The 24,832-nt window shown below is 39.3% G+C and overlaps 1 protein-coding gene across 1 annotated transcript; it reads left to right on the plus strand.

Annotated features, from left to right (window-relative positions):
- Positions 1-24,382, plus strand: col21a1 (collagen, type XXI, alpha 1). Its single transcript, XM_084948466.1, has 29 exons — positions 1-392; positions 4,447-4,574; positions 4,701-5,255; positions 5,429-5,594; positions 5,686-5,914; positions 6,991-7,161; positions 8,423-8,500; positions 9,622-9,696; positions 10,845-10,907; positions 11,327-11,380; positions 11,466-11,519; positions 11,610-11,663; positions 15,381-15,434; positions 15,525-15,578; positions 15,654-15,707; positions 16,076-16,129; positions 17,599-17,643; positions 17,737-17,790; positions 17,862-17,915; positions 18,929-18,982; positions 19,536-19,607; positions 19,918-19,953; positions 20,579-20,623; positions 20,956-20,988; positions 21,079-21,225; positions 21,332-21,386; positions 21,469-21,660; positions 21,739-21,816; positions 21,953-24,382. Exons 2-29 carry the CDS (start codon positions 4,478-4,480, stop codon positions 22,138-22,140), a joined length of 2,865 nt encoding a protein of 954 aa, XP_084804592.1. The 5' UTR covers positions 1-392; positions 4,447-4,477; the 3' UTR covers positions 22,141-24,382.
- The last annotated feature ends 450 nt before the right edge of the window (positions 24,383-24,832 follow it).

Genomic DNA, 24,832 nt, shown 5'->3' on the forward strand with positions numbered 1-24,832 from the left:
CATGTTCTCTGGTTATGCCTTAAGCAACAATCCAAACCCTCAACACTTGGAAAGAAGTTCTGCTCATTACTATTATTTTCCCTTTGGACTGTTGGAGATGGGTTGTCTGGTTCACTATTTCCTGCTCTCCTTATCTGCTTCTCTTTCCACCCATGGTAATTGAGGGTGGCTGCGGGCCAGTAAAAGTCCGGAGTGAGGGGGGCCGGTTTGAGAGGAAGAAGGACAGAAACAGAGGAGAGCTTCTAGAAAGGGCAGGCTTTCATTCAGCAGTGAAACATGTGCACTTCTCGCGAAATCCACTTTCTGTGAATCTCCGGCTGTGAACAGTATTGATCACTGGCTCTCAATGAGAGGATTAATGGGAATTCAGACAAGTGCTTGGACGCTTACTGGTAACTTTTGACTTCCTTTCTGTTTTTACTGACTTAAAGATGCTGTTGTGCTGTATAGGTTTTTTGTGTGCATAGCAAAACAACTGTTAGCTAATTTCAAAGTGTTTGTTCATGATCACTGACATTCACTTGTTGACATGATTTTCAGTCTGCTGTGTGTTATAATGTGGTAACATTGCTCAGATTTGACTGCTTAGTTTGGTGTACTATACTTGTTGCAGTTGCATATTGAAGACATTAAATAAGTTATCTGTCCCTTGTTTATGAAACTATCCTAAAAGAATGAATGGGATTCATCTCAGGATTTTTTTTCCTGGCAATTTCTCCTCTCATAAAACGTTTTTTTCTGTCATATTTCTCAAATCTTTGCAAACATTCTGGATAATGCATCACTGCATGTATTGTACTCGTGCACTTTTTAAAATTTTTTTTTTTAACATATGTAAGAATTGCATGCATGTCAAGCACAGTCATCTTCATAAATAAGGAATGAACTCATTTAAAATGGAGATGTTTGCTGAAAAGCTATAGGACCTCTATGAGCTAACGTTTTACAACGCATTATTTAACTGTTTGGATTAGTTGAACAGATTTCCACGCAGAACAACTGATAGGGTTTGGCTTTCCCTTGTTGCTTGAAGAATTTGGCAGCAATAAATCCCCTCGATCTTGGCAAGTGCTGCACATGCTGAACAGCAGTTGTTGTTTCTGGAATGGAACAACTTCCTTTAGCCAAATTTGCAGCAGATAATTTTAACTTCAGCAATTCACGTGGAGTTAAAGTCTGCAGTTGCATTGCGCACACTACAGAAACAAGACAAATAGAAAAATGTGTTAATTTTCTCCCGTTGCGAGCTTAGTAATAAAAAGTGCTATCATGGTCACATTTCAAGTAAGGTGTAATTATTAAGCTTAAAATATGAGGTCTGATACTCTCATTAGTATCTGTGATGACTCAGTGTGTGTCGCCCACCCTGAACAAGTGAAATGTTATCTGGGGAAATGTGAGATATCATTTGTTCAGCAGCTTTCTGAACAGCATTTCCAGCTGGAGCTAAAGTGCTACTAAACTAAGCTTCACAAAAATTCTATTAAAGTAGAATAAAATGCAACAAACAACAGATTCAGCACAGAATGAGTGTCTTGTGGTAGCTATTTTAGACCTTTTAACTTAGTTTTATTTAATCCTCTGCATACCAGCTTCACTGTTGAGACCACCAAAAACAAAACCTGGAGGTTAATAGCGTCTGTGCTGCCTCCAATAACACAAGAGATCAGTGCGCCAGTGGGATGATTACCTGCAACACGAGTGCACCTGTTAACTCTGCTACATTATGCATGAAGGATGACGGCACGGCACGTGCAACGTTGTTTTTTTTTATCCCTCGATGAAGGATGACTCCTTTCATCATGACTACATGTGTCTGGTCACCGTCCACAGCTGGAATTTGACTGTCTGATGGCGCAAATCATTTCCATGTGGCTCGAGCAGAGGTGTAGAAATACTCAGTTTGAGGAAAGTCATTTGAGGGGAAAGTCATCCTGGCTGGACGCTGCCAGTGAGGGGGTTTTCCAGCAACCTCCTCCAGCTCTCTAGCGGGGGAAAAAAATTCTGAGGAAAACGGCTTGCACAACGACGGCAGCTTAACGCCTCCTTCAGCTGGTGTCACTTCCACGCTGACTTTACACAATGGAAAAACTTAGTTATGTTAAAGAGTGTGACCGCTTTTTGCCCGCACAGGAATAAAAATACTCGTGAGGCCAGGGGTCATATCCTGCTCCGTGTGTTCGTTGACCTTCACATGTCACAATCAAAAGCTTCAAAAAGGTATATGGTCAGTTTTTTCCCATCAAATTCCTTCCACAAGGCCTGAGTCTTTTACTGCATGCGGCATATCTGGTCCTCATTTGTAACCGCTTCCTTTCAGCATGTCAGCAGTTTCTTTCTTTCACGTGTTGGGAACCACTGTAAAGGATGATTTAATAGAAGAGCCAGAGAAGCAACACACAGTTGTATGTTGCACTCTCTAGTTCATTATGCTAAATATAAAAACAAAACTTTCATCGTTTTACGGTGTTGTTCATATATCTATTAGAACAAACATAATGATCACTGCACTGCAATATAATGCAACAGCATTAGTGCTTACTTGTAAAATATACTAAACAAAATACAGACATACATATATTTTTAGTATTAAGTACTGTTAAAAGACAAACTCTGCTTTGTGCACTTGCCTTGAAACTGCTTTATTTCAGTATCATTCAATGACATTGTTGTGCAGGTGGATAAGTAGAGGCTGGGAAGTGAGATCACGATGGAATTTGTCAATTAGTTAATAAATTGTCAGCACAAGAGAGGCTAATGTAGCAGAGCCAGAAAAGTGATGAATAAGCTGAAGAGAGTTTAAAATAATATGGAAGAAAAACAAAAGTGATTAATCATAAGTGCAAAACACTTTAGCAGGCATCTCCCCAAACTTTCATTCTCTATGTTCATTTCTGCCAAAACTTTAAACATTTTGCCAGAGTGTACAATAACCTTACTCTTAAGAATGACCCACCTGACAACATAACTGCTGTACGTCTTTAGCAGCATGTGGCAGACACCGGTTAACATTTCTCCATGTGCTGATGGGAAAGAAGGAAGAGGAGGAGGGAAAGTGTGGGAGTGAAGCTTTTCTGGGCAGGCGTCCTGTATTTGGGCCAAGGGTGGGCAGAGATTGGCAAATGGCAGCAGATTTGAGGAAACAGCTGATAATCCCACAGGAAACACTGAGCACTGGTTTTCAGAGCAGTTGTGGTCAGAGGTCCAATGAATTGTTTACTTGGTGAAGCTGACAGAGCCATGTGAGGATGTGGTTGATGAGGCTCGAAGGGAAAATGCTTAGGTGTACTGAGGCGGCGGAGGCTGTGCGGTGAGATCGGAAAAATATTGTGCGCCACATGAAGGAAGGATGCGAGGGAGATGTGAGGAGATTAGTGGTGCTTATTAGTAAATATGGAATTTCTGGATTCATGCAGGAATTGTGGCAGCATTGGAGCGAGGAAGTGAATGTAAGCAAATACAGTATAACAGGGTTTATACCTGATGGCACTACTGAGTAGTGCTGTCAACAGAGCATGATACCCTGTAGCTTTTCCTTTTGTGGTTTAGCACTCTAGGAAAAGCGTAGTGTGAAAACTTATCCTGCATTATGTCACAATTACATTACCTTATGTGTGGCTGATGCCAAAACTTTTTGGCTTAGGGTTAGTGTAACTTTAAGATACCACTAATAGCATTCTACTTTGAATTTAAAGCTGCTCCAACTAATATTTATTTTTAACGTGAAATAAATCAAGTACCCAAATTTAATGTGAAAATGTCACTTTCAAGGATGAATTATTAGCTGACTCTGCAGTATCTCAGCTCTTTGCATCTTTTTAAGGTCATTGTCTTTCTGTTTTTTTCCCTACAACTTTATTGTTTCAGTTCATTAGAAACACAGTGCGATATCTGCCGATCACCCCATCTGTCCTCTGCTTAACTTGGGCCTCAACCTGACAACAAAGTTTACAGTATAGTTTCTGATAATGGACCAAGACAGCTTGACGAGACATTGATCTCTAGTAATATCTGTGGCGGAGACAGTTCTAAAAAAGAAAAAGCACAAGTGGATAAACATTAAATGCATAACTAGAGTATGAATCATTAATTCACGGAATTGCCATGACCTCAAAGCGTAAATGCTGCACAGTTGCTTCTAATTTGCATGTGTACACAAAGCTTGAATCATTCATCATAATTTTGAAAAACCTATTATGTGGCCAACATCCTTGTCGTAACTTAAGGTATTGCACACCCTGTATAATCACCTACATGTGGTTTGGGGGTGAGCCGAAATAAATGTCAGCCAAGCATTTAATAATAACAATAACAACTGGGAAAACAATAGCCTGAGTCATTAACTTTTTTCAAGGCAAGAAATACACAGTGACCATGTCATAAATACATGCATTGTCCATTTGTTTTTCCGTGCTATACAAAGCATATTTTTCCCTTTTCCTGTAGGTGCATATTTGGAACTAGTTACTGCTCCGTAATGGGTGACAAATCAACATCCATGCATTGTGTGTTAAGATGCCTGTGCTTCATGCTTCTCCATTTCTTTAGTGCGGCTCAAGATGAAGACCTAAGAAGTAAGAATGCTTCTGTCTTCATTTATCACATGTAACGCATTGCATATCTAGTAGCTGTTCAACTAAATAAGATTTATTAAAACGTTTTTTTTGCATTGCTAATTGTGCACTTCTTGTCCACTTCAGGTTGTAGGACTGCACCATGTGATTTGGTCTTTATTCTAGATGGCTCGTGGAGTGTTGAAGATGTCAATTTTGAAATAGTGAAGCGATGGCTAGTCAACATAACGACGAGCTTCAATGTCGGGCAGAGGTTTACCCAGGTTGGAGTCGTCCAGTACAGCGACAGTCCCCATTTAGAAATACCTCTGGGGAAGCACTCCACCAACAGAGACCTCATCAAGGCGATGGAGTCCATTGAATACAGGGGGGGTAACACAAATACCGGGGCAGCTATTGAGTTTGCTACAGACAGACTATTTGGCCTCTCTGAGCGAGCGAGCGTTTCCAGAATTGCTGTTGTCCTCACAGATGGGAAGTCTCAAGATGAGGTTCTGAAAGCTGCTGAGGCAGCGAGGAAAAAAAGAGTAATCCTGTTTGCAATTGGTGTTGGTCCAGAGACAGAAAAGGATGAGCTGAGGGACATTGCAAACAAGCCATTTTCAACTTATGTCTTCTCTGTTGAGGACTACAAAGCTATTTCCAGGATCAGGCAGGTCATAAGACAGAAACTATGTGAAGGTAAGCAGCTGTTGATTGTCGTCTGTGTTTTTCTTCTCCAATATGATGATGTTAAATGTAGTCAAATGTTACTCTCGTGCTAGTAGTATAGTGTTTTTTCTTAATATAATAAAGAACTCCATTTGTCATCCAGCCTCTTGTTCTGTCCTTTTTATTGCGTTTCTCTGTTACAGAGACTGTTTGTCCCGCCAGAATTCCTATAGATTCCCGTGACGAGAAGGGCTTTGATATCCTGTTACATTTAAATCTGGCAAAAAAAGCAAAGAAGACTCAAGGGACGTTTTATGGCACTAAGGCCTATCAGGTGACGTCTCGTGTTGACTTGAGTGAAGCTACACGGTAATTATGGATGCTTTTCTCTTTTCTTTATCATCTTTATGTATGACAAAGTATGACGCGCTGACCATCTTCTATTTATTCTATTTTTCAGGAATCTTTTTCCTGATGGCCTGCCTCCTTCATATGTTTTCGTGGCCACATTGAGGTACAAAGGATCAATTGCAGAAGAGGAGTGGGACCTGTGGAGAGTACAGACACGAGATGGTAAACCTCAGATGGCGGTAACTTTAAACGGTTTTGACCACACCGTCATGTTCACAACAACCAGCAAGGCACCAAATGGGATTCAGACTGTTACTTTTTCACAACAGACAGCAAAGGTAGGTAACACTGTGTAAAGGCTGTATCCTCTGTTGTTTTGTAAGAGCTTTATTAAGTCAAAATAACTGTTGTGGTGTCATCAGTGTAAGTTCTCTTTGCCTTTCAAGACAGCTCCAGCTATTTCAGAGAACATGAGGATGTTTAAGAGGAAGACAGGCTAATTCAAAACAGATTTGCATTATGGGAAAAGAAGTAAAGCCCATTTAGAAGCCATACAAGTGGCTAAAAGTTGGGCTATCTCAGCTTCTAAGGGTTTCATTTGGACCATTCTGGTTCAGTCTGTCTCTTGTACCTGTAATAGTTTTCTAGTTTTTACTGATGCTTTTAAGCTGTACTGGGTCATTTATCTTCTCTTCATGTTTTTGTACAACACAACAAAACAAACAGGTTAGAATATACAATAAATGCGATTTCTTTTTCAGACAGAAATACAAAACATGATCCCCACTGGAGTTAAGTTATAAGTGCAATACATACATGAAATCTTCTTTCTCGCTGAAACACCTGATCAAAATGATGATCTTGGTTCTCACTTTTAGTTCACATCTCAAAACTGTCTGGCAGCAGTTTGCTGTTTACTGTGCACATCCTTAAAACTGAAGTGGAAAAATGTCCTAAATGAGTATTGTGAGATTGTATGGTAGCTATGACTGCCAAACAATCCTTATTAAAGTGTGTAAGGGTCAAAATCGAATCCTGATGAGAAGAAGATCAAACTGTTGCAAAGCAATGTACACAAAGTTTTATTTTAAGTTTACCTATTATGCTCTTCTTTATAGTTTGCCATATACTCACTCACTTGTTGTTCAAACCTTCTGTTTGTGAGGGGCAGCCAATGAGAAAAATACTGTTTTCAGACAGTGAGGGGCTGTTTAAAGGCCCATTTTACAATAAAAACTAGTTTCAAACTGTGAATCATGCAGAGCTAATCTTCTAGAGTCCAAGAAAAAGAAAAAACAACACAGATCTGGCAGTGAGCATAATAGGTTCACTTTTCATGTGTTTATCATCACACTAGGTTGTTTTAATGTGTTTTGGCTATTCTCGTTTTTTTTTTTTTCTATGATAAATGAAGCTGTTTGATGAGAAATGGCACCAGCTACGTCTGCTGGTCACCGAAGAGGATGTCACTCTTTATGTTGATGACTTGGAAATTGAAACCTTATCACTGGAGCCCCCTGTTGGCATTTTCATCAATGGAAAAACCCAAGTAGGAAAATATGTCAGAAAGGAAACAACAGTGCCAGTAAGTCTATGAGCATTTGTTTAATGAGTAGCTAAGCAAACTCAGTGCCGATATATGTTTTTAACTAGATCACACAATACCATGCAGTTTACTGCTACCTCCTAGGAGACATGTTTAACTCCGTGGGTGATAAATCCTTGGCAAAAATGAACCCTTTTGTTCACATGGTCTTATGAATCATTGTTTTATTTGTCTCAGTTGGCACCATTTGCACTAAAAATGTTGTATTAGTAGTGCTGTGTTGTAATTTGCTCCATAGATAGATATATGGAGGTCAGTTCTCAGTGAGGCAACAATAATCACACTGAAAAGAAGAATAGATGTTCTCTGCACTCTAGATGTTTTCATTCTTATTTTCAGTTTGATGGAACACAAACAGTTACATAAAGGAGCCCGAGGCCCATATGCATGATATAGATGTGCAGGTTTCTCATGTCACCGTTGTGCCACAGTGTTAGTTAATGCAATAAGATTCACCAGAACTAAAACAAGACACGTGAAGAACTGGGAAGCATGAGAAAATCCTTTGTTTTGAAAGAATACCAACTTTTATTCATTCAACTTCCTGGGAATATATTCACATGATCCACAATATTAAACACAGTGAATGTTTTTCTATGTGCTTATCCATTGTCATAAGGACCATGAATTTCTGAGCTATTTAACAATGTCAGTCATGGTATTATTTCTGAATAAACACACTTGTAATTGAAAACACATTTTTGTTATTGAGCCTTTATAAACACAGAAAGATAAAACCAGCCAACTTACACTAGCAATATAAGTAAAAATAGTCATCCAACTAGAAATTATATTATTATATTCAAACCTATTTAGGTTTAAAGTCAGTGCTATTATCAAAGCTCTGTGTTGATCTGGGTTTTTTTTTTTTTAATGTAAATTATTATTATTATGCTCACATGGTAACTGAAGTGACGCAGTCCCTGGGACCTCCTGGAGACGTTTCACTACCAGCACAACAAACCAAATAACCAAATAATGGAAGAATAGCGTAACATCACTGCAGAGCATTTGTGCACACTGAGGGAGGTCTGGCAACATGTAGCAGCTCAGCAGCCAATCAGGGCACTTATTTTTCTTCAGCAGTTATACAATAGCTGTTACAATTCATTAGTGGCAAAGCACCGATAAAACTAAAATAAGTATCGCGTAATTGGCCACATATTACAATCTATTGGTCCCCAATATCGGAAGTTTTGTTTCTAACAACAACCTCTTCCTTTAAATTTTTTTTTCCCAGTTTGAAATTCAGAAACTTCGCATTTACTGTGACCCTGAGCAGAACAACCGGGAGACTGCTTGTGAAATACCTGGAGTTGTAAGTATATGAGTCTGCTTGGCCCAACACCTGTTTTTCCATCTAAAAGATAACGTACTTTCACCTACTTTTCACCTCTCCTAATTACATCTGCTTCTGCTCTGCAATGCGCCCCGTGATGGTGCAGCCAAAGATTTCATCCTCAGTTAACTCCACACCTCAGACTGTAAAGTGATGCTTTCTTTCCTGTTATTTCATCAGTAGTCCGTTGAGGCGTTACAAGCGAAGGTGTAAGCTCAGCATATTAATTTTAAGACACATCTGTTCATGCGCAGAACAATTTGCTGGAGGAGGACCCGTGGCTCAGCTTCAGACATGTTGCACTATATTTTTTATTGCCTGCTGGCTCTAACTGTGTTTGCAAAGCAGTGGCCCGTTGTTGGCTTGGGATTTGCTACAACCGCAAAAGCCAGTGCCAAATAACTGTTTTTCATGTGAAGCTGTTGGATAAAAATATCAAAAGAGACAAGATGAGAAGCCTAAAATTACAAATGCTTTCCAAGTATCGCTACTTCTCTCCTCTCTCTGTGTGTGCTTTTCAGTGGTTTGTTTGGAATCTCCAGGATTGGTCATCAATTTTCTTTTGAATGGAGGCTCTCCGACACCTACATATCCAGTGTACATATGCAAGTAGGCTAGAGCTAAACATAGTGAAGCTGTTTATATCATGTTATCAACTCTATTTTACTATTCTTAGAATTCTTAAAAAATTTAATTAAAAACGAGAAGAACAATTAATATATAAGGATGTTATTTATTAATTTGCTCGACCACAGGGGATTGTAGGGTTTTTCACTTACGATATAGAGCGCCTTGAAGTATTTGTTTGTAATTTGGTGCTATAGAAATAAAACTGAATTGAACTGAATTTTTAAAGCCTGCACTTGTCTTTCACCTTCTGATTTTTGAGAATGTGTTGTTTTTCTCTGTTTTGCATCCTTTGAATATTATATCCCTCTCTCATGTTTTGCAGCTTTAAAGTGGTTTCAAGAAATTGTGATGCATATTTTCAATTTTAATGAGAAAGACCAAATAACCCAAAGACTAAACCTTAATATCAGAGCTTTGCAGATTATGTTTAGTGTGTGGCTGTGATTTCTTGTTATGCTTGGTTATTACAGTGCTCTGATCGCGCTGAACCGACTCCAGAACCTTGTGTTTGTCCTCCTGGACCTCCCGGACAACCAGGAATGAAGGTCAGTTTTTTTTTCTGTCTCTTTCCTCACAGTCTTTGCCTTTTGTCATTTTGCTTTGCACACAGTATCTAACCATGCGATCGCTCAGACACCCTATTGCCCTGTTCATATTAAAAAAGAGCTGAATCTAGTCACAAGATCTTTCTTTGCCTGTGTGCCAACACTGCAGACAAATTGACTTTGTTCCTGCTTTGGCATACATTGCTGCCTTGTCCAGCTCCTCAGTGTCCAGACAGCTCATTAAATATTTGCTTTAAGCTGTAGGGGACTGAAGAGATTAATTATCACAAAAGCAACTTTATCTTTAACAGTATGAATTTATGTGTAAACTCAGGAATGACAAACTGTATTAGGGCAGAACTCAAACCTTCCCTCTCTTATAGCTCAGCCTTTGTGAACTGTGTGCAGACATCCTGTAAATGACGAGCACACGTTGCACTTCACCAACAGATCAGATCCTACTAGCTTGTGAAAACAGATTGTGTCAGAAACGGTGCTGAGTGGGAAGTTTTAGCACTTTAAGCTCTTAAGCACACAGTTACCTGCTGAAAACTAACAGTATTATAATTTATGGATGCACCAAGTGGTCTTTTTTTCTCCAGTGAGGCTTGCTATGGTGTGTTTGTGTGTGTAAGTTTGTCTTGTAAGGACATGTACGGAGTATTGTACTTTTGTTTTTTCTTAAACCAAACCAGACTGCTGTCAAAGATAAATACTGGGTGCAATGGAAAATTACCAAAGTGGGAAATAAAACCTACATGTTTGCCATTATTGATCACAGGGTATCAAAAAGCCCCGGTCATAAAAGCCGTTATACAAGGACCTCAGAGAGATATAAGCTTGGCAAAAGACTCTCTTTGTTAATGTTTGTGTTTATAAGGTCACCGGTATGCTTTTATTACATTTACTAATAGATCCAAAATGCTGGGAACATTGCTGGCGTGCAGATGTTCTTTAAGACCCCACATGGTGCATCTTACATTAGATAAACAAGCTTGCTAAGCATTCTTTATAGATAAATTAAATCAACACTGTGAGAAAGTTTACTGTTACCGGAGGTGTGTTAAATGGATTACTTTACTGCTTTGAGACTGCATGATACAGTTTTAATCACACATGGTTGAATAACGTCATTCCACTTTCTTTAGGGAGAGCAAGGAAGCATTGGTATTCCTGGTCAGCCTGGTCCTCCTGGTGCTGATGGTAAGCCTGTGAGTACTACATAGTTCAATATACAAACATAATCACCAACAGCAGCATCCACAACAGCTTTTGAGAAAACCAGTTGAGTATCTGTGTCCAGTAGATCATAATGGTTTTCTTCTTATTCATTATATGTGGTCAGGACTGCTTCAGAATGTTAAAACACACTGGTAAATGTGCTTACTTTCTTAATTTTCCAGTGGTTAAATAAGAAACATCTTTGCTTATAGCAGCACTGGCAACATGGTGGTGATTTTGTGTGATGAAAACTATCCAAAAGTAAACCACATGTTCTACAGCATGATCAAAAACTCAGAAAAAGCATCTGCCCGCAGCCTAGAATCACCCAGAGAGCATGCACACAGTGGAGGGGATTCAGATGTTTAAACAAACGTGTGCATCTCTTGTCTTTTTTTTTTATTTCAAGGGTATCCCTGGGCTTAGAGGAATTCCAGGTCTCCCAGGTTCGCCGGGAATTAAGGTAAATACATAACCAGTGGATGAAAAGTCAGTGATAAGATAGAGTGTTGAAAATTTAAAGCTGCTTTCATGTTCCTTGTTTTAAGGGGTCACGTGGACCAGATGGGTACAAAGGAGAGCAAGGGAGGCCCGGTGTTTCGGTAGGAAGGTCAAATAACACTTTGTGGCGTCACGCATGATTTTGTGGCGACTAATAGACATTTTTTTTAAACACAAGTTTATTCTTTCAGGGTGAGAGGGGTATTCCTGGGTTACCGGGGCCACCTGGACAACCAGGCGAGAAGGTGCTGATGTTATTTATTATTTTCAGCTGTTGCCTCATTTCTATTCATTAATATAGTATCTAGATCCAGTTCCTTATATTTCTGTAGAAATCAGCTCAAGCATGGAAACTCTGCTATAGCTGGAAGGAAAAAAAAAAGAAAAAGAAACGATAGTTAAAAGTAGAAAAACACATTGAATTTTCAAGCTAAATCTTTTTTTTTTATGAGATCAAATGTAGGATTGAGAGGAAATCCCTGCTAGACACATCAACTTTGAACATTGTTGCATCAATCACTCCAGAAGCCATATGTTTTGAAGATAAAGCAGATCCATTGGGAGAGTAAAAAGTACAGCATCTATAGTGTGGAACAAGAGAGCAGAGAGAGCGGGAGGGTCATCGGAGACCTTTTAAATGTGTTCATATTTCCTGACTTTTGTACCGCCATTTCCTAGGAACGTTAAAAAAGAGAACCGGGGGTGCATCTTCTTTCCTCTTGGTGTCTTGTTCACCCCGAGTTGCATCTTTTCCTTGCTTCTTAGTCTATAACTACAATATTTAAGGTAGAGGTCCTAGGACTGGATTACAAGAAGTGCGGTTAATATTTAGTTGTAGATAGACCACGTGATCTGAGAAACCAAACTAACAAAACTGATCACGCCTTGAAAGAGGACTATATGTGTCACATGGATCTCAGTTAGGAATAAACCTCATAATTCTGGAAAAAATACAAGTGACTAGCAACCTGCCCAGGGTTTACCCTGCCTCTCATCCCATGACCGCTGGGAAAAGCACTTTCTGACCTATGACCCTTATTTGGACAAGTTATTTTCAAAAATGGATGGATGGAATCTCTAAGCCTTAGATGACAACAAAACCAAGTTATGGAATCAAGACTTACCCACAATAAGTGGTGCATCAGCTAAAAAACAGCTTCCACTGTTTAGTCACACAAATAGAAATTATGCATGCTGTTATATGATAGGATACATCATATGTACGCTGAAATGTGCCAGCCACCACAACAGGTCCAAATAAAAAAATTGAAAAAATTTATATTTTATCCAGCAACAAGAAAGTCTGAAAATCTTCCTTGGAAGGACATTTTTTCGTAGAAATGCACCGTCAATTAAAAGCAAGCGAAGCCTAAGTGATCCAGCATTTTTTGCTTATTCGATAACCAAAACAGCAACAACAGACACAGCAGAGTACCTTTTATGTTCATCTGAACAGCATTTTGTGTTTAGCATTGCTTTAAAGTTCAGTAAGTTAATGCAGCTGCTGCAAACTGCATCATTTCTGTCATATCATCGGTCATCAGTGGGACCACAGGGGCCCCTGCTATTTGGCTGAAGGGGAGAACAATTCAAGCACTTAGTGTTGGTCTAAAAACTTCTCTCAGCTGGCTGCTGACACTTTTCTGCGCCTGGAGTAAATCCTCCTGTGCCATCACATTAGGTTTTTACAAGCTCGGTAAGCAGACACTACACTATTAAGGACCAGGTGAATTTATTTATTTATTTATTTTATCCCATTTCCAGCGCTCTTTTGAAATCCCATAATTGGACCTCTACTTGTGTTACATTCTTCTGGCAGACAGTGACTTACAAGAAGTGAATTTTAACCTAAGTGGAGCAAAAGCTAAATATCATCCAAATGTGGGAGTACCTCTTTTATAAACAGAGCTCTAAAAGATTTTTGTGTTACGCAATTGGTTTGGTTTGGTTTGTTAGGTTGCTTGCAGGACTCTTAAAGATATGCATGAAGATTTTACCAGAAATAGGATCTGCCCAGATTATAAGTAATAAGGGGTTTGGAGTCAATCTAAATATGAGTCTAGATCCAGGAACTTTTGGAAGAATTCTTTACCATTACGAGAAATGCAGAGAGACATCGTCTCAGTATCACAAACTAGTCCAGATCCAGATATCTTTCTGGATCCAGGGATTTAATTCATGGATGGTGTGGAGGGAATTTTTCAACCTTGGCAGAGGCATGCAGTCTTGGATTGCTCTTGTTGAGTAAGAGGTAGCAGAGGTAGTCTGAAAAAGTGGTTTTTAGTCTCCGTCAGAAGATGGACAGAGGCTTTTCTGCCCTGACTTCACTGAAGGACATTCCACACACATTGTGAGGCCAAAAACAGTGAAAAGAGCATTATTGGACTACATGCATGAAATCCTCCTAGCTGTGGGAGAAAGAATAAATATTATATCATAAATTATAACCATTTGGCAATCAGCTTTAAATAGTCTAAATTAAACTAGCAAACCAAATTTCCCTTCATGTCTGGGTCAAAAGGCGTTTCCTCTCAGCTATTGTTCTGTTTCCAATGCAGAACAATAGCCGAAAAACCTTTCTTAGCAAGGACCTACGAAAGCTTTTCTTTAGGTTCCTCCCTTTGCAGAATGAACTGTTTTCTTTGGATACAAACATGTTTCAATCTGCCTTTTCAAACTATTCCCATATAGTAAGACCACCAAGGGTGCAATCTTTTTTTCCTGGCATAGGATGTAGAGAACAGAAACATGAGATGTCTGCCAAATTAAGCCAGGAGAACATAATTCAAGGTTATGTTTGTGTATTTGCAGTCTGTGGTAGTTGTTCATGGCCACAGTCATTCATCACCCTTCAATGAACAATTTTGTTGCTAATTATGTGGGCATCCAGCCTGTGATATTGATCTCTGTAGTTTATTAACACTGTAACTACAATGGTGGCATTCATTTCAGCAGAAATCAATGAAAACCGCACCCCTGCTTCGAAAGTAAACACACCTGTTAGCATGAGCCCCATAGCAAAAGCTTTCTGCAAGTCACTGGTCAGTCAGCTTATAGTGCAGTCTCCAAGACTGTCCTTCTTTTAAGCTCTGTGTTGTCATATAGGTTGGCACATCTTAGCATTTACAAATAAAACAAAACCCTATTTATCAAAACTCACTGCAGCGTGAAGACCAACAACAAGCTTTCATAAATGCTTCTTTAATCCCTCTGCCATAGCTCATTTGATATCCACTGCAAACAAGATTACAGTATTATAGCCAGGGAGATTTCTGATGTGTTTTTGAGACAGTTGAGTATGAGCATGCTACTGGGTCATGTTTATTAAGTGAACAACAAATGGGGCTGAGACAGAAAGAGAGAAACGTCTACACTTTTCCAACTGTGTTTTTTGCATTCAGCATATTTTTGCAAACAGAATCTCAACAAAAATGTCACCCACCAAAGTCACTGAGTCAGCCAGTAACAAATGTCATCTTGGTATTGCACTATACAGTAATGTGTTCCTTCTTGAGGCCATTAGCATAGTTTTGAATGCAGAAAAACAAATGATGCAATTCCCCGTTTGTTCCAAAATCAGGCTTTTTTCCTTCTGAGTATGTGATAATCCAGTGACGCATTGTTCCCTTAACTTGGCAACGCATAACAGAAACTTTACTAATGTCTAGTTTTCGGTCAACAAGTGCAAATTTAAAAATATCCAATGATGCAATACAACATGCCACTCCCTGAAGTTTCAGTCTAAATAGTTACGTTCACTGTTTATCTAGGCAACAGAAAAGACCACTGCTGCTGCATATTTGTCACAGAGCAGACTTTACTATGAAGTTCTCTGTCTACATTATGGGCCTCAGATTAACAAAAAGTTGTTTGCTTTTCCATCAATGTATATCACAAACAACTCTGTTACTCTGGAGCAGATGTTGATACACGGCTGTCTGAAGGTGAAAATCTTTCCTTAGGGTGCACAAGGGACCCCGGGAGCAGCAGGGTTACCAGGAAAAACTGGACAAGTGGTACGTGTGCACACAATCCTGAAAGTAGTTCAGAGGTTTAAACATGAAATATGCATGCTTTAACTGGCTGATTGTCTGCTCTACTTTCAGGGAGAAAAAGGAAGTATAGGACCTCTTGGGCCACAAGGTCCTCTGGGAGAACCTGTATGTATAAAAAATTGAGAATCGACTCACAGCCCATCATAATTGTGTATATAATATCATTTTCTGTGATTTCAGGGTCTACCTGGGAGAGATGGAAAGGGTGGATTTCCAGGAAGACCTGGTCAAAAGGTCTGTTTGTTCTGACAGTGTAGTATGTTACAAAGCTCATTCAGGGATTAGGGGAATAATAGAGACACGAGGTTGGATGAGTGCACTCCTAAAAGACTTAGTTGTTCCCCTATGTTGTGCTGTTGACGTTTGGCAACCATGGAAATCGAATCATGCATAACCAAGTGTCGCTCTTGTCCTTTTCCAATTCCCAGCTTTTGTAAACATCGAGCATGCAGTTCACATTTTAAATAGATGTCGACTGACTGACTCAAATTGACTAAAATGTTGGGCACTGTGATTGAGCTGGCATGTAGGTATCGGAATTGAGGGCTTCTAACAATAAATTTTGATGAAATTAAATGGCAGTTTTTTTCAAATGTATTAAGGGAGAAGCTGGAGCCAGTGGTATTCCTGGTACTGACGGAAGGGAAGGCCATCCTGTAAGTCATAAACACACACATAGACAGTGCTGATCAAAGGTTTGGTATTTTCCAGGTTGCTTAAGATGCTACTATTGTCTCGCAACTTTAATTGGAGTCCTAGACATTGAAGACTTGCATGAATATCATATTGTTTTTTAGATTTTAACTTTTAAGCAAAGCATTTTGAACCAGAAGTGCAGAACACTGTGACTGTGGTACATTACATAATGTTTTACAAATGTTCTAGCATGAAATAATAGTAGAAACATACAAAGAGAAGAGTAAAGTAGGCCACTGCAAGAGCCGATTTCACGGATCATGCAGGTTTCCACATATAATGTTTTTTGGTGTATGAAGACTGCAGTGTTAACACAGTGTCAGTACAAAGACTACCCCTGACAGGCAGTAAATTAGGGGTATTTCCCCTGTAGTTCATCCCAGGATAACCCTGTTATGTAACAAACAGACTCATGCAGTGAAAGTAACTCATCGGGGTAATGCTGTGACGCTCTGGCAAATCTGTTTTAGGAAGAAAGTCTTTCAACTGGGCAGCCACCCCACTGATCATGATTATAAGCCTCGTCCAAACGTTTGCGATGGGTCTGCAAAAGATGACTCAGTTGCTCCACAAGGCTGTAAGCCATTTTCCCCCATCAGAACAATAGTGCTAGCAACGTATCCAAGGAGGCAGGATTAGAACTGCGCTTCCTCAAGTTAAAACAAGATGCAGTTCTTCTTTGTAGGTCCCAACAAGGGGATTTCTTCACGTGTTGGAGAGGACTGTGTGTTCATGGCAACATTATATACTCTCTCACTGCCTTCCTATCCCATCTGTCCTCTATGCACACTGAAACTTCAGTGTAAGACAGCATCTGAAAGCATTTATTTAAGAAAAGATAACTGAAACACAAAAAAGTATAGTAATTGCTGCACGCTGACCTTAAAAAACTTTCAGTGCATTAAACCATTCACTTAAAAATTATTGCATTTATCTGCAAATACAGTGTATTTAACTGAGGTTCAGCTGAGGCACATAGGGTTTTTCCAGGGATCTATGTGGTTTAGTTTAAAGAACAAACTTAAATTGCAGGAAATAGTTTGATTTGGGGGTGATTACATTTACTAAATTGTTACTCACAAGAATTTAGCCTCAAAAAAAGCCTCAAGCTACTTTACTCTGCTTCTCATGTAAACTAACCAACCACATCTGGGAAGCATAACATTTTGGTAGGCATTTCTCCATCCACAAGGACTAGATAATGTTTTTTTTATGGAGAGAAAATAACAACAATTGCTACTGACACCATGAAATGATCATTTCACAACAATGGTAAGGCATAAAGTCAAACGATGCCTTCGAAATTTTATAAAAAATGCCATTTCTGTTTCTTACAATGAAAATCTGTAGCACTGATAGTCATATTGTCTTCTTTGCATTATTAAATATACTAACTGGAACACCACGTTGTACGTGTCGTTGCTCTTAGGGTATGCCTGGATTACCTGGAAATGCAGGCCTGGATGGACAAAAGGTAAGAGCTCCTAATGTATGTGCAAAGCAAACTCAACAATGGTTTTGCTTTATTAATTATGATTATATTTGACTGATAAGATTCTTATTAAAGGGAGAAGTTGGTGAGCCTGGACCCAGGGGCTTTAAAGGATCGACTGGACCACCTGTAAGTTAATAGCTGTTTTTGTTTATGTTTGATCTGAAGAGTTAGCAACACAGTTTTGCCCTCTTTTGCAGGGTGAAATGGGATTACCTGGTGAACCAGGTTTGCAAGGACCGATCGGACTGAAGGTAATGATTTACACCTTTTAGAACATCATGTTTGAGCTTCTTCAAACAGCTGTGATGAAAAAAAGAATGAACTTAGTAGAAATAATGGCTGACTTTGATCTTACCAACAGACATTTAATACAGGATAAACTATGAGGTTAACGTGAGTTTATCCCCCTCCATAGCCCTCGGGCTGTGAATGCACTAGTTAAAAGTGCGACACAGAGAAATCAATAACTTAAGATTAATCCACATTAATCCATGCTTGCATTAGTGAGCAGCAAGCTCAAGCTTGATTGAAACTGTCTCCAATTACAATGCAGTGCAGCTGCCTCCAAGTACAGCAGATCAGTATGGCATGATGTCATGCATCAGTATATATATTGTCCAGCCGATACTAAATGAATTGCAGCACATGATCACATCAGTTTGGATAATGTTGAATCTTTGATGCTTTCTAAGCTTTGAGGAAAAACAAGAAAAAGTACTTGGCCGGCAGCATTGCATGTTTTGTTTGGTCCCTGTTTTGCTATAATACACTTTAGAACAAGTAACGATCTTCTGGCCTCTACAGTGGAGCTAAATTAAGCAATGATCAGGACCTAGTGCTTTCGTCAGTGGAATTTTAGTGGAAATGTAAGCAGTCTGGGCTTGTCTGGTCTGGACACGCTGTCTCCTAATCATTTTTCATTAGCTGATCTGCTTTTAACAAGCCAATGCGTATTGGTAAATGGCACACAAGTGAAAACGTAGTTTATGGACATGCAGGCACTACTTTGATTTTATGGCTGAACTTCAGACTGCAATTACAGAGGCTTGTTCAGCTGGAAAAGAAAGCACCGACTAGACACAATTAAACTTCAAACTGCACAATCCCAAAACCTCATGAAAGTATGCTCAAACTATGGCATGTATCGCTGAAAATGAATTATGATAAGAAAGCAAAAATATCAGCCACATAATAGGATGTGGTTTGGATGCTATCTCATTGTATTCTTTCTGCAATCTAAAATGTGTTTTATCTCTTAATTAAGGGGAATATGGGTGAAAGAGGAAGTCCGGGCATAAAAGGCACACCGGGGCTTGCGGTATGTTACCATTTAAATATGAACCAGATGAGCAAGTTCTTTTGGAAGCTGATAATTAATGCAGTATATAAATCAAAACCACAGTACACACTGATTAGCCACAACATTAACTACAAACCACACTGACAGGTAAAATACATTATTTTCCTTTATTTAAAATGGAATGTTCTAGTAGGAAACATTTGGCATTTAAACGATGATGCATACTACATACCTAAACGGTGTTACAGACCACAAAGGCAGACAATGCACCCTGCCACACCACAAACACTGATCTGGAAGTGCAAAAAGAAAATGACAAACTCCTATAGAAACTCCTCAGCTGCAAAACCCATTGAATACCACCGTATGACCCCACAGAGGCCCCACTCATTAATCCAGAAGCTCTACAACCCTGTGCTAGACCCTACAGGACACCCTGACAGGTCCTATGCCAGTGTTCTGAAGGGTCTGGTTATGATGTTCTGGCTGAACAGCATCTTTCTTAAATAACAGTTATTTCTTTTGTGTGCTTCCATTTTTAACTACTGGGTTTAACTGCATGCTTTTAAAGGGCAGTGCAGGGCAACCAGGAAGTCCAGGTCAACCAGGGCACCCAGGCATGCCAGGAATGAAGGGAAGCAAGGTATTTCCATGATCTGTTTTTGTTGATATCACCAGAATTTTGACATCTAGTCAGAAATTCAAAGTATTCTCTTGATTCCAGGAAATTTAAGTCCATTGTCTGCAGAAATAGCAGTTATAAAAATGACTGCACACTCATATCAATTAGCCGTAAATCACAATCAGTTTTGTAGGTAATATTTGTAATTTGTACAAAGACGCTACAAAAAGTCTGGTGTTAGTTTTCTTTTTGTGATATGCACAGACTTTAGTGTGTCTAACTTTAAAAGCATGTTATAAAATAAAACTCTGTGCCTTTGTTGTTTTCACAGGGACAGAGGGGGAATCCAGGTGAAAGGGGCGACATGGTAAGATTCAAGACAAAATTATGTTGCACTCAGCACAAGTTAAGCAGATCAAATAATGGTTAGAAAATTGAGAACACAACCTCTGTTTTAAATTAGCGCAACATCACCTTTAGGTGTTGGATTAAGATTTGCTTCTGTCCAAAAACAGCAATTACAGTGAAACTGTGGAACCTCAAATGAAAAGTCTATTCCAGGCTTGTGTCTGCTGTCTGGAAGGATGAACCTCTCCTGATGGAAGGTTTTTTGGACATAGAATTCATAATAGTTCAGTCTACTAATATACTTACAAATCATTATTATCACATCTTGTATCTGGATTTGGAAGCTTTCACGTCAGCTTTACTTGCTTTTTTGGAAGTACAACAGGAGGTTTCTCTAATCTGGGATGTAAACAACATGTTTTTTTAATTTAAGCAATGCTAATGAGAATGAAATGGCTACACTGAACTACATTAAAACTCAATACTACTATAAATATGTGTCATTCTTCCTGTTTTAAGTGGAATTTTTAATGGACAGCACCATCTACAGTACTTTGCATATACAGCATTGGCTGAAGTCTGAAACCCGATTTTATGTGTTTTTTTAATATAATCTAATGTTGACCTAATGATTTCCACACCAGGGGATGAAAGGTGAAAAAGGAGAGCAGGGGCAGCCAGGGGGTGTGGTGAGTTAATTTTGAAAGGCTTTGTTGCATCATAACTACACGTGTAAGAAAACAGTTTCTGGTACAAATGCATAGTTTAGCGAGATTTAACTAAATTTGGACAAGAAAATTAGTAGATAATTTTTTTTCTTCAATACCTCCAAAAATCAGATTATCTGTCTATATTTTGGAGTTTGATGCCTACTATTCTAGTTTGTTTTTTTTTTAAGCCTAAACACACAAATGCTAATAAGTGGTACGTAGTGAGAATGATAATAATAAATGTCAATTACAATGCTTTTCAGAATGTTTTATCATCTTTTTAAATTATTTATCATTACTTTGATTGACAGGGATCACCTGGTCCAATGGGTCTGAAAGGAGAGGTATGTCAAGCTCAATAAAGCAATTACCTTACCTCAGTGTAACATGAATGATAACTAGTATTACTAATAATGGGGTGGTATCCTTGCCAGAAAGGGACAGCAGGGGATCTGGGGCAGAGAGGTCAAGAAGGTCAAGTTGGACGACCTGGACAGCCAGGTCAGTCAGGCCAACCAGGCCCCCGAGGGTTGCGGGGAGATATGGGCCCTCCTGGCCCACCTGGACCCGAAGGAAGATATGTACGTGTGCCTTATACTGTACTAACAACTTGTTTGTAATAGGTTTTTTGTAATCGTGTTATGTATAACTTAGTGGTTGGTCGTGGTCTATCACTTTATATTGCAGTTAAGTGCAATGTCAGACAATCACATTCGGCAGATATGCAGAGAGGTTCTTCAGGGTACGTATCATTTTAAACTACCTGCTGAACATTTTTTATGTATTTTCCCCAAATGAAACTATCTCATTATCAATCCTTCCAGCTGAGCTGCCTCTATTGATACTGAGCAATCAGCAGAGTAGCTGTACCAGGTGTCAAAGTCAGCCTGGATCTCCTGGCCCACCAGGTCCAATGGGGCCCCAGGGACTCAGAGGTCTTCCTGGGCTTAGTGGTTCTAGGGGACTGCCAGGCCAACCTGGTCGGCCGGGGTATCCTGGGATTAATGGTCTCAAAGGTAAAATAAAGGTCAAGTTAGTCGCATATCCTAAAACTTTCTGCACAATCTCTCTAACAAGGACACTTGTGTTTGCAGGAGAACCAGGTTTCAAAGGGGAGAAGGGGAGTCCTGGTCGGGTCATGATTGGAGACCATGGGCCTCCTGGACCTCCAGGTAAAGAACATCACAGATTTATTTGTCATTCATTTGATAAGGTCATGTAAAAGTGCAGAAGCACTTTTAGTGGATATCTGGTATTTAGCTTTCAGCTGTGTTCCATTGTGGTTGCTTGTTATTTATATCTCCACAGGTCCAATGGGTCCGGAGGGACATGGTAAACCAGGTACTCCAGGTAAACCTGGGCCCCCTGGTCAAAATGGCCCAGAGGGTAAAAGTGGTAATCCTGGCATCCCTGGTGAGCCTGGTGTGTGCGATCCATCCATGTGCTATGGAGGCATGATGAGGCGGGATTCTTACAGCAAAGGCCCAAACTATTGACATAAGGCAGCATCACTGCAGGCACCAGTATAAAGCTGATGCAGAACAGATATTCTCAGGAAGATCTCACCATTACAGTTCCTCTCTGACATGGAAACAAAACGTACCTCTTCTGACACCGTTTATGTGACACCTTTTATGCATCCCAGTTTCTTTGATGGTATTTTGTATTATTAGTCATATGGCTTTGAACATTCTTTGAAAATTTAATGGTGTTAAGAGGATTAATGATTGGCTCCAGTGAATACCTCTTATCCAAGCACCTTGTATGAGGTATCAAATGTGCCAGCCATGTAACGCACAGTACTCACTGCATTTAAGATTACTACGCATAGACTCATGCACACCATCTATGAACACACTACAGCTAACAGTTTGATGGATATCTGGGTTTGTGTATAGGTAGGAAATGTAAGTGCAGTGCCTGTCGTATTAGGTGCAGCATACCAAACGCCAGCAAACATAAAGGTCTAACCAAGATTTTATTGCATATCAAGAAAGCTTATTATGGTTTTCCAACACAATCTTACCAAATCTTCTGCTTTGCTGACAAAGAACATACACATGTTTACTGTTTGAGCCTTATATTTAATCTCGATGAAGAGATGAATTTATAATTAGAACTAATGAGCACACCTTTGAGTCTGAGGTGTTTGTCAATCCTGCTGTTGTCTGAAGCTGTTGGCATTTAGTAAGCTCAGAGGAAGGACCCATTTTGAGCCATGCCATCATTTACTTTAAATGAGATTTATGGTATGCACTGCATTAACATCAACTAATTACATGCACACCTACTTCAAAACGTGAGGTGTAGATTGTATGTGCAGATTACACATACAGTCAATTATGTTGAACATTATTTACATGCAACCTTTCGATTCTTGTGAACACCACACCTAAATAAACCCACCATTTCCAGTGTGACACCTTTGAGTATAAGGCCTATGTGTACATTGTGAGTCTGTGCAAATTGTTTGTGAATGCTAAATGAATGGTGATTGTTTGGTCACATCTTAATAAGGCGTTACTAAAGCGTTTGACTGCAGTTGGCTGACATATTTGACTCCTAATAATCTTGAAGTTTGTACTGTAAGTCCCTGTGGCTGGTACACTTTCTTATATTGCCCCCTTGTGTTCCTTCACTGCATGTTGCGTTATAAGATTTTACTGCACATAGGGCAGGTGCCACATGTTCCACTAAAAAACAGAACAACAAAAATCAACACACATACACACACATGAAAAAACAATGATGATTTGTGAATTGATTCGTGATGAATTATCACAGAAATTAACACGTTTCAGCGCAAAACTGTGACTTTGATTGCCTCTCGCTGAGTACTCACTCCTGGAAGCTCGAATTCATAAAGCATTCTGACTTTTGTGCGTGAAAACTTTTTACAAAACACATCACCCCGGTTACCCTCCTACTGCAATACTTCTCCATTCATTGCCATGTCTTATTTGTTCTATATTTAGGATGTAAAATATATATATATAAAAAATGTGCCATCTATGAACACACCAACACTTTAGTTTCACATTTTAATACATTTATGTTCCCCCAGCTTACCTTTCATTACTGTAGCAGGTATTTTTTTTTTTATTTATAAGAGAGGCACATCACATTTCAGCAGTGACCTTTCTTAAACATCTTTTGTAATGTTATTATTTGGTGTGAAGGTATGACTTTTGCCATTTTTATTTTCTTTTTTAAAAACTAGAATTAAAAAAAATCTTTTAAAGGATTTGTGAACTTTGTTTGGCTTTTGCTGTCCTGTCTCTGAACTTTACGCGTTTATTTCTGCTCTCCTATCACATCACTGATCTCATCTTTCACATGGAATCGTGGGTGTGGTTTGCACTTGGGAGTTTCCACTCAAAGTGAAGCATCAAAAGGGGATTAAGTGCGGTGATGGGTTTGGAAGAAAAAAGAGGAGAGAGATCATCGCATGGCTCGTCGAATTAGGACACTGCTTTAGGAAACTTGGATGAGCGCAGCTTCAGCTAAAACGCTCTGTGGCTGGCAGGGAAACTTCAGAAATGACTAAATGTTCGGATTTTACGCTAGATGGCGCTATGTGGCAACATCTTAGTATGCGTATGAATTTTTCTAAGAAGACTTCCTTTTCCCCCTTTTTGGACAGTAGCCACTCATCACACGTGAATCCCTCTCTGTTTATATCTTTAATTATCCCAGCATGGCGGCTTTCGCTTGTGTTTATTTAATGCCCCATGAGGGTGGAGCTTTCTGCAATAAACTTAAATACTCATGTTTAATTCTTGCTGTTGAGTGAAATTATGTAATTTTAAAATAAAGCATATAGCCACGTGCGGTATGTGGTTTACAGTAGGCCTTTATCTCCTCCCGTCCTGAATTATGCCTTTACTATATTCTCCTTGTTTGTTAGTGTATTTAATATTTCCATACCTGTGAATCCTCCATACATGATAAAAACATGACCCTCGTTGTTTTGCGGTGGATGCAGCTGAAACCCTCTTTTATGAAGACTTCAATAACTTGAGGTGATTAAAAGGCTCTGTCATTATTCTTTCACTCGTTAAGAAGGCCTCTCGGATTTCAAGTGTCTCCTTTTACACTCCTGAGCCGCCACATTCATCATGGGACCGGGCTGAAGTTTTATTGCGGCCGCTAGAGGAGGATGCAAAAACAAAAGCTGGGGAGTGTGGG

This window comes from Perissodus microlepis, chromosome 13 (assembly GCF_051167445.1).
Source record: "Perissodus microlepis isolate ML-2025 ecotype Zambia chromosome 13, ASM5116744v1, whole genome shotgun sequence".
Lineage (NCBI taxonomy): Eukaryota > Metazoa > Chordata > Actinopteri > Cichliformes > Cichlidae > Perissodus > Perissodus microlepis.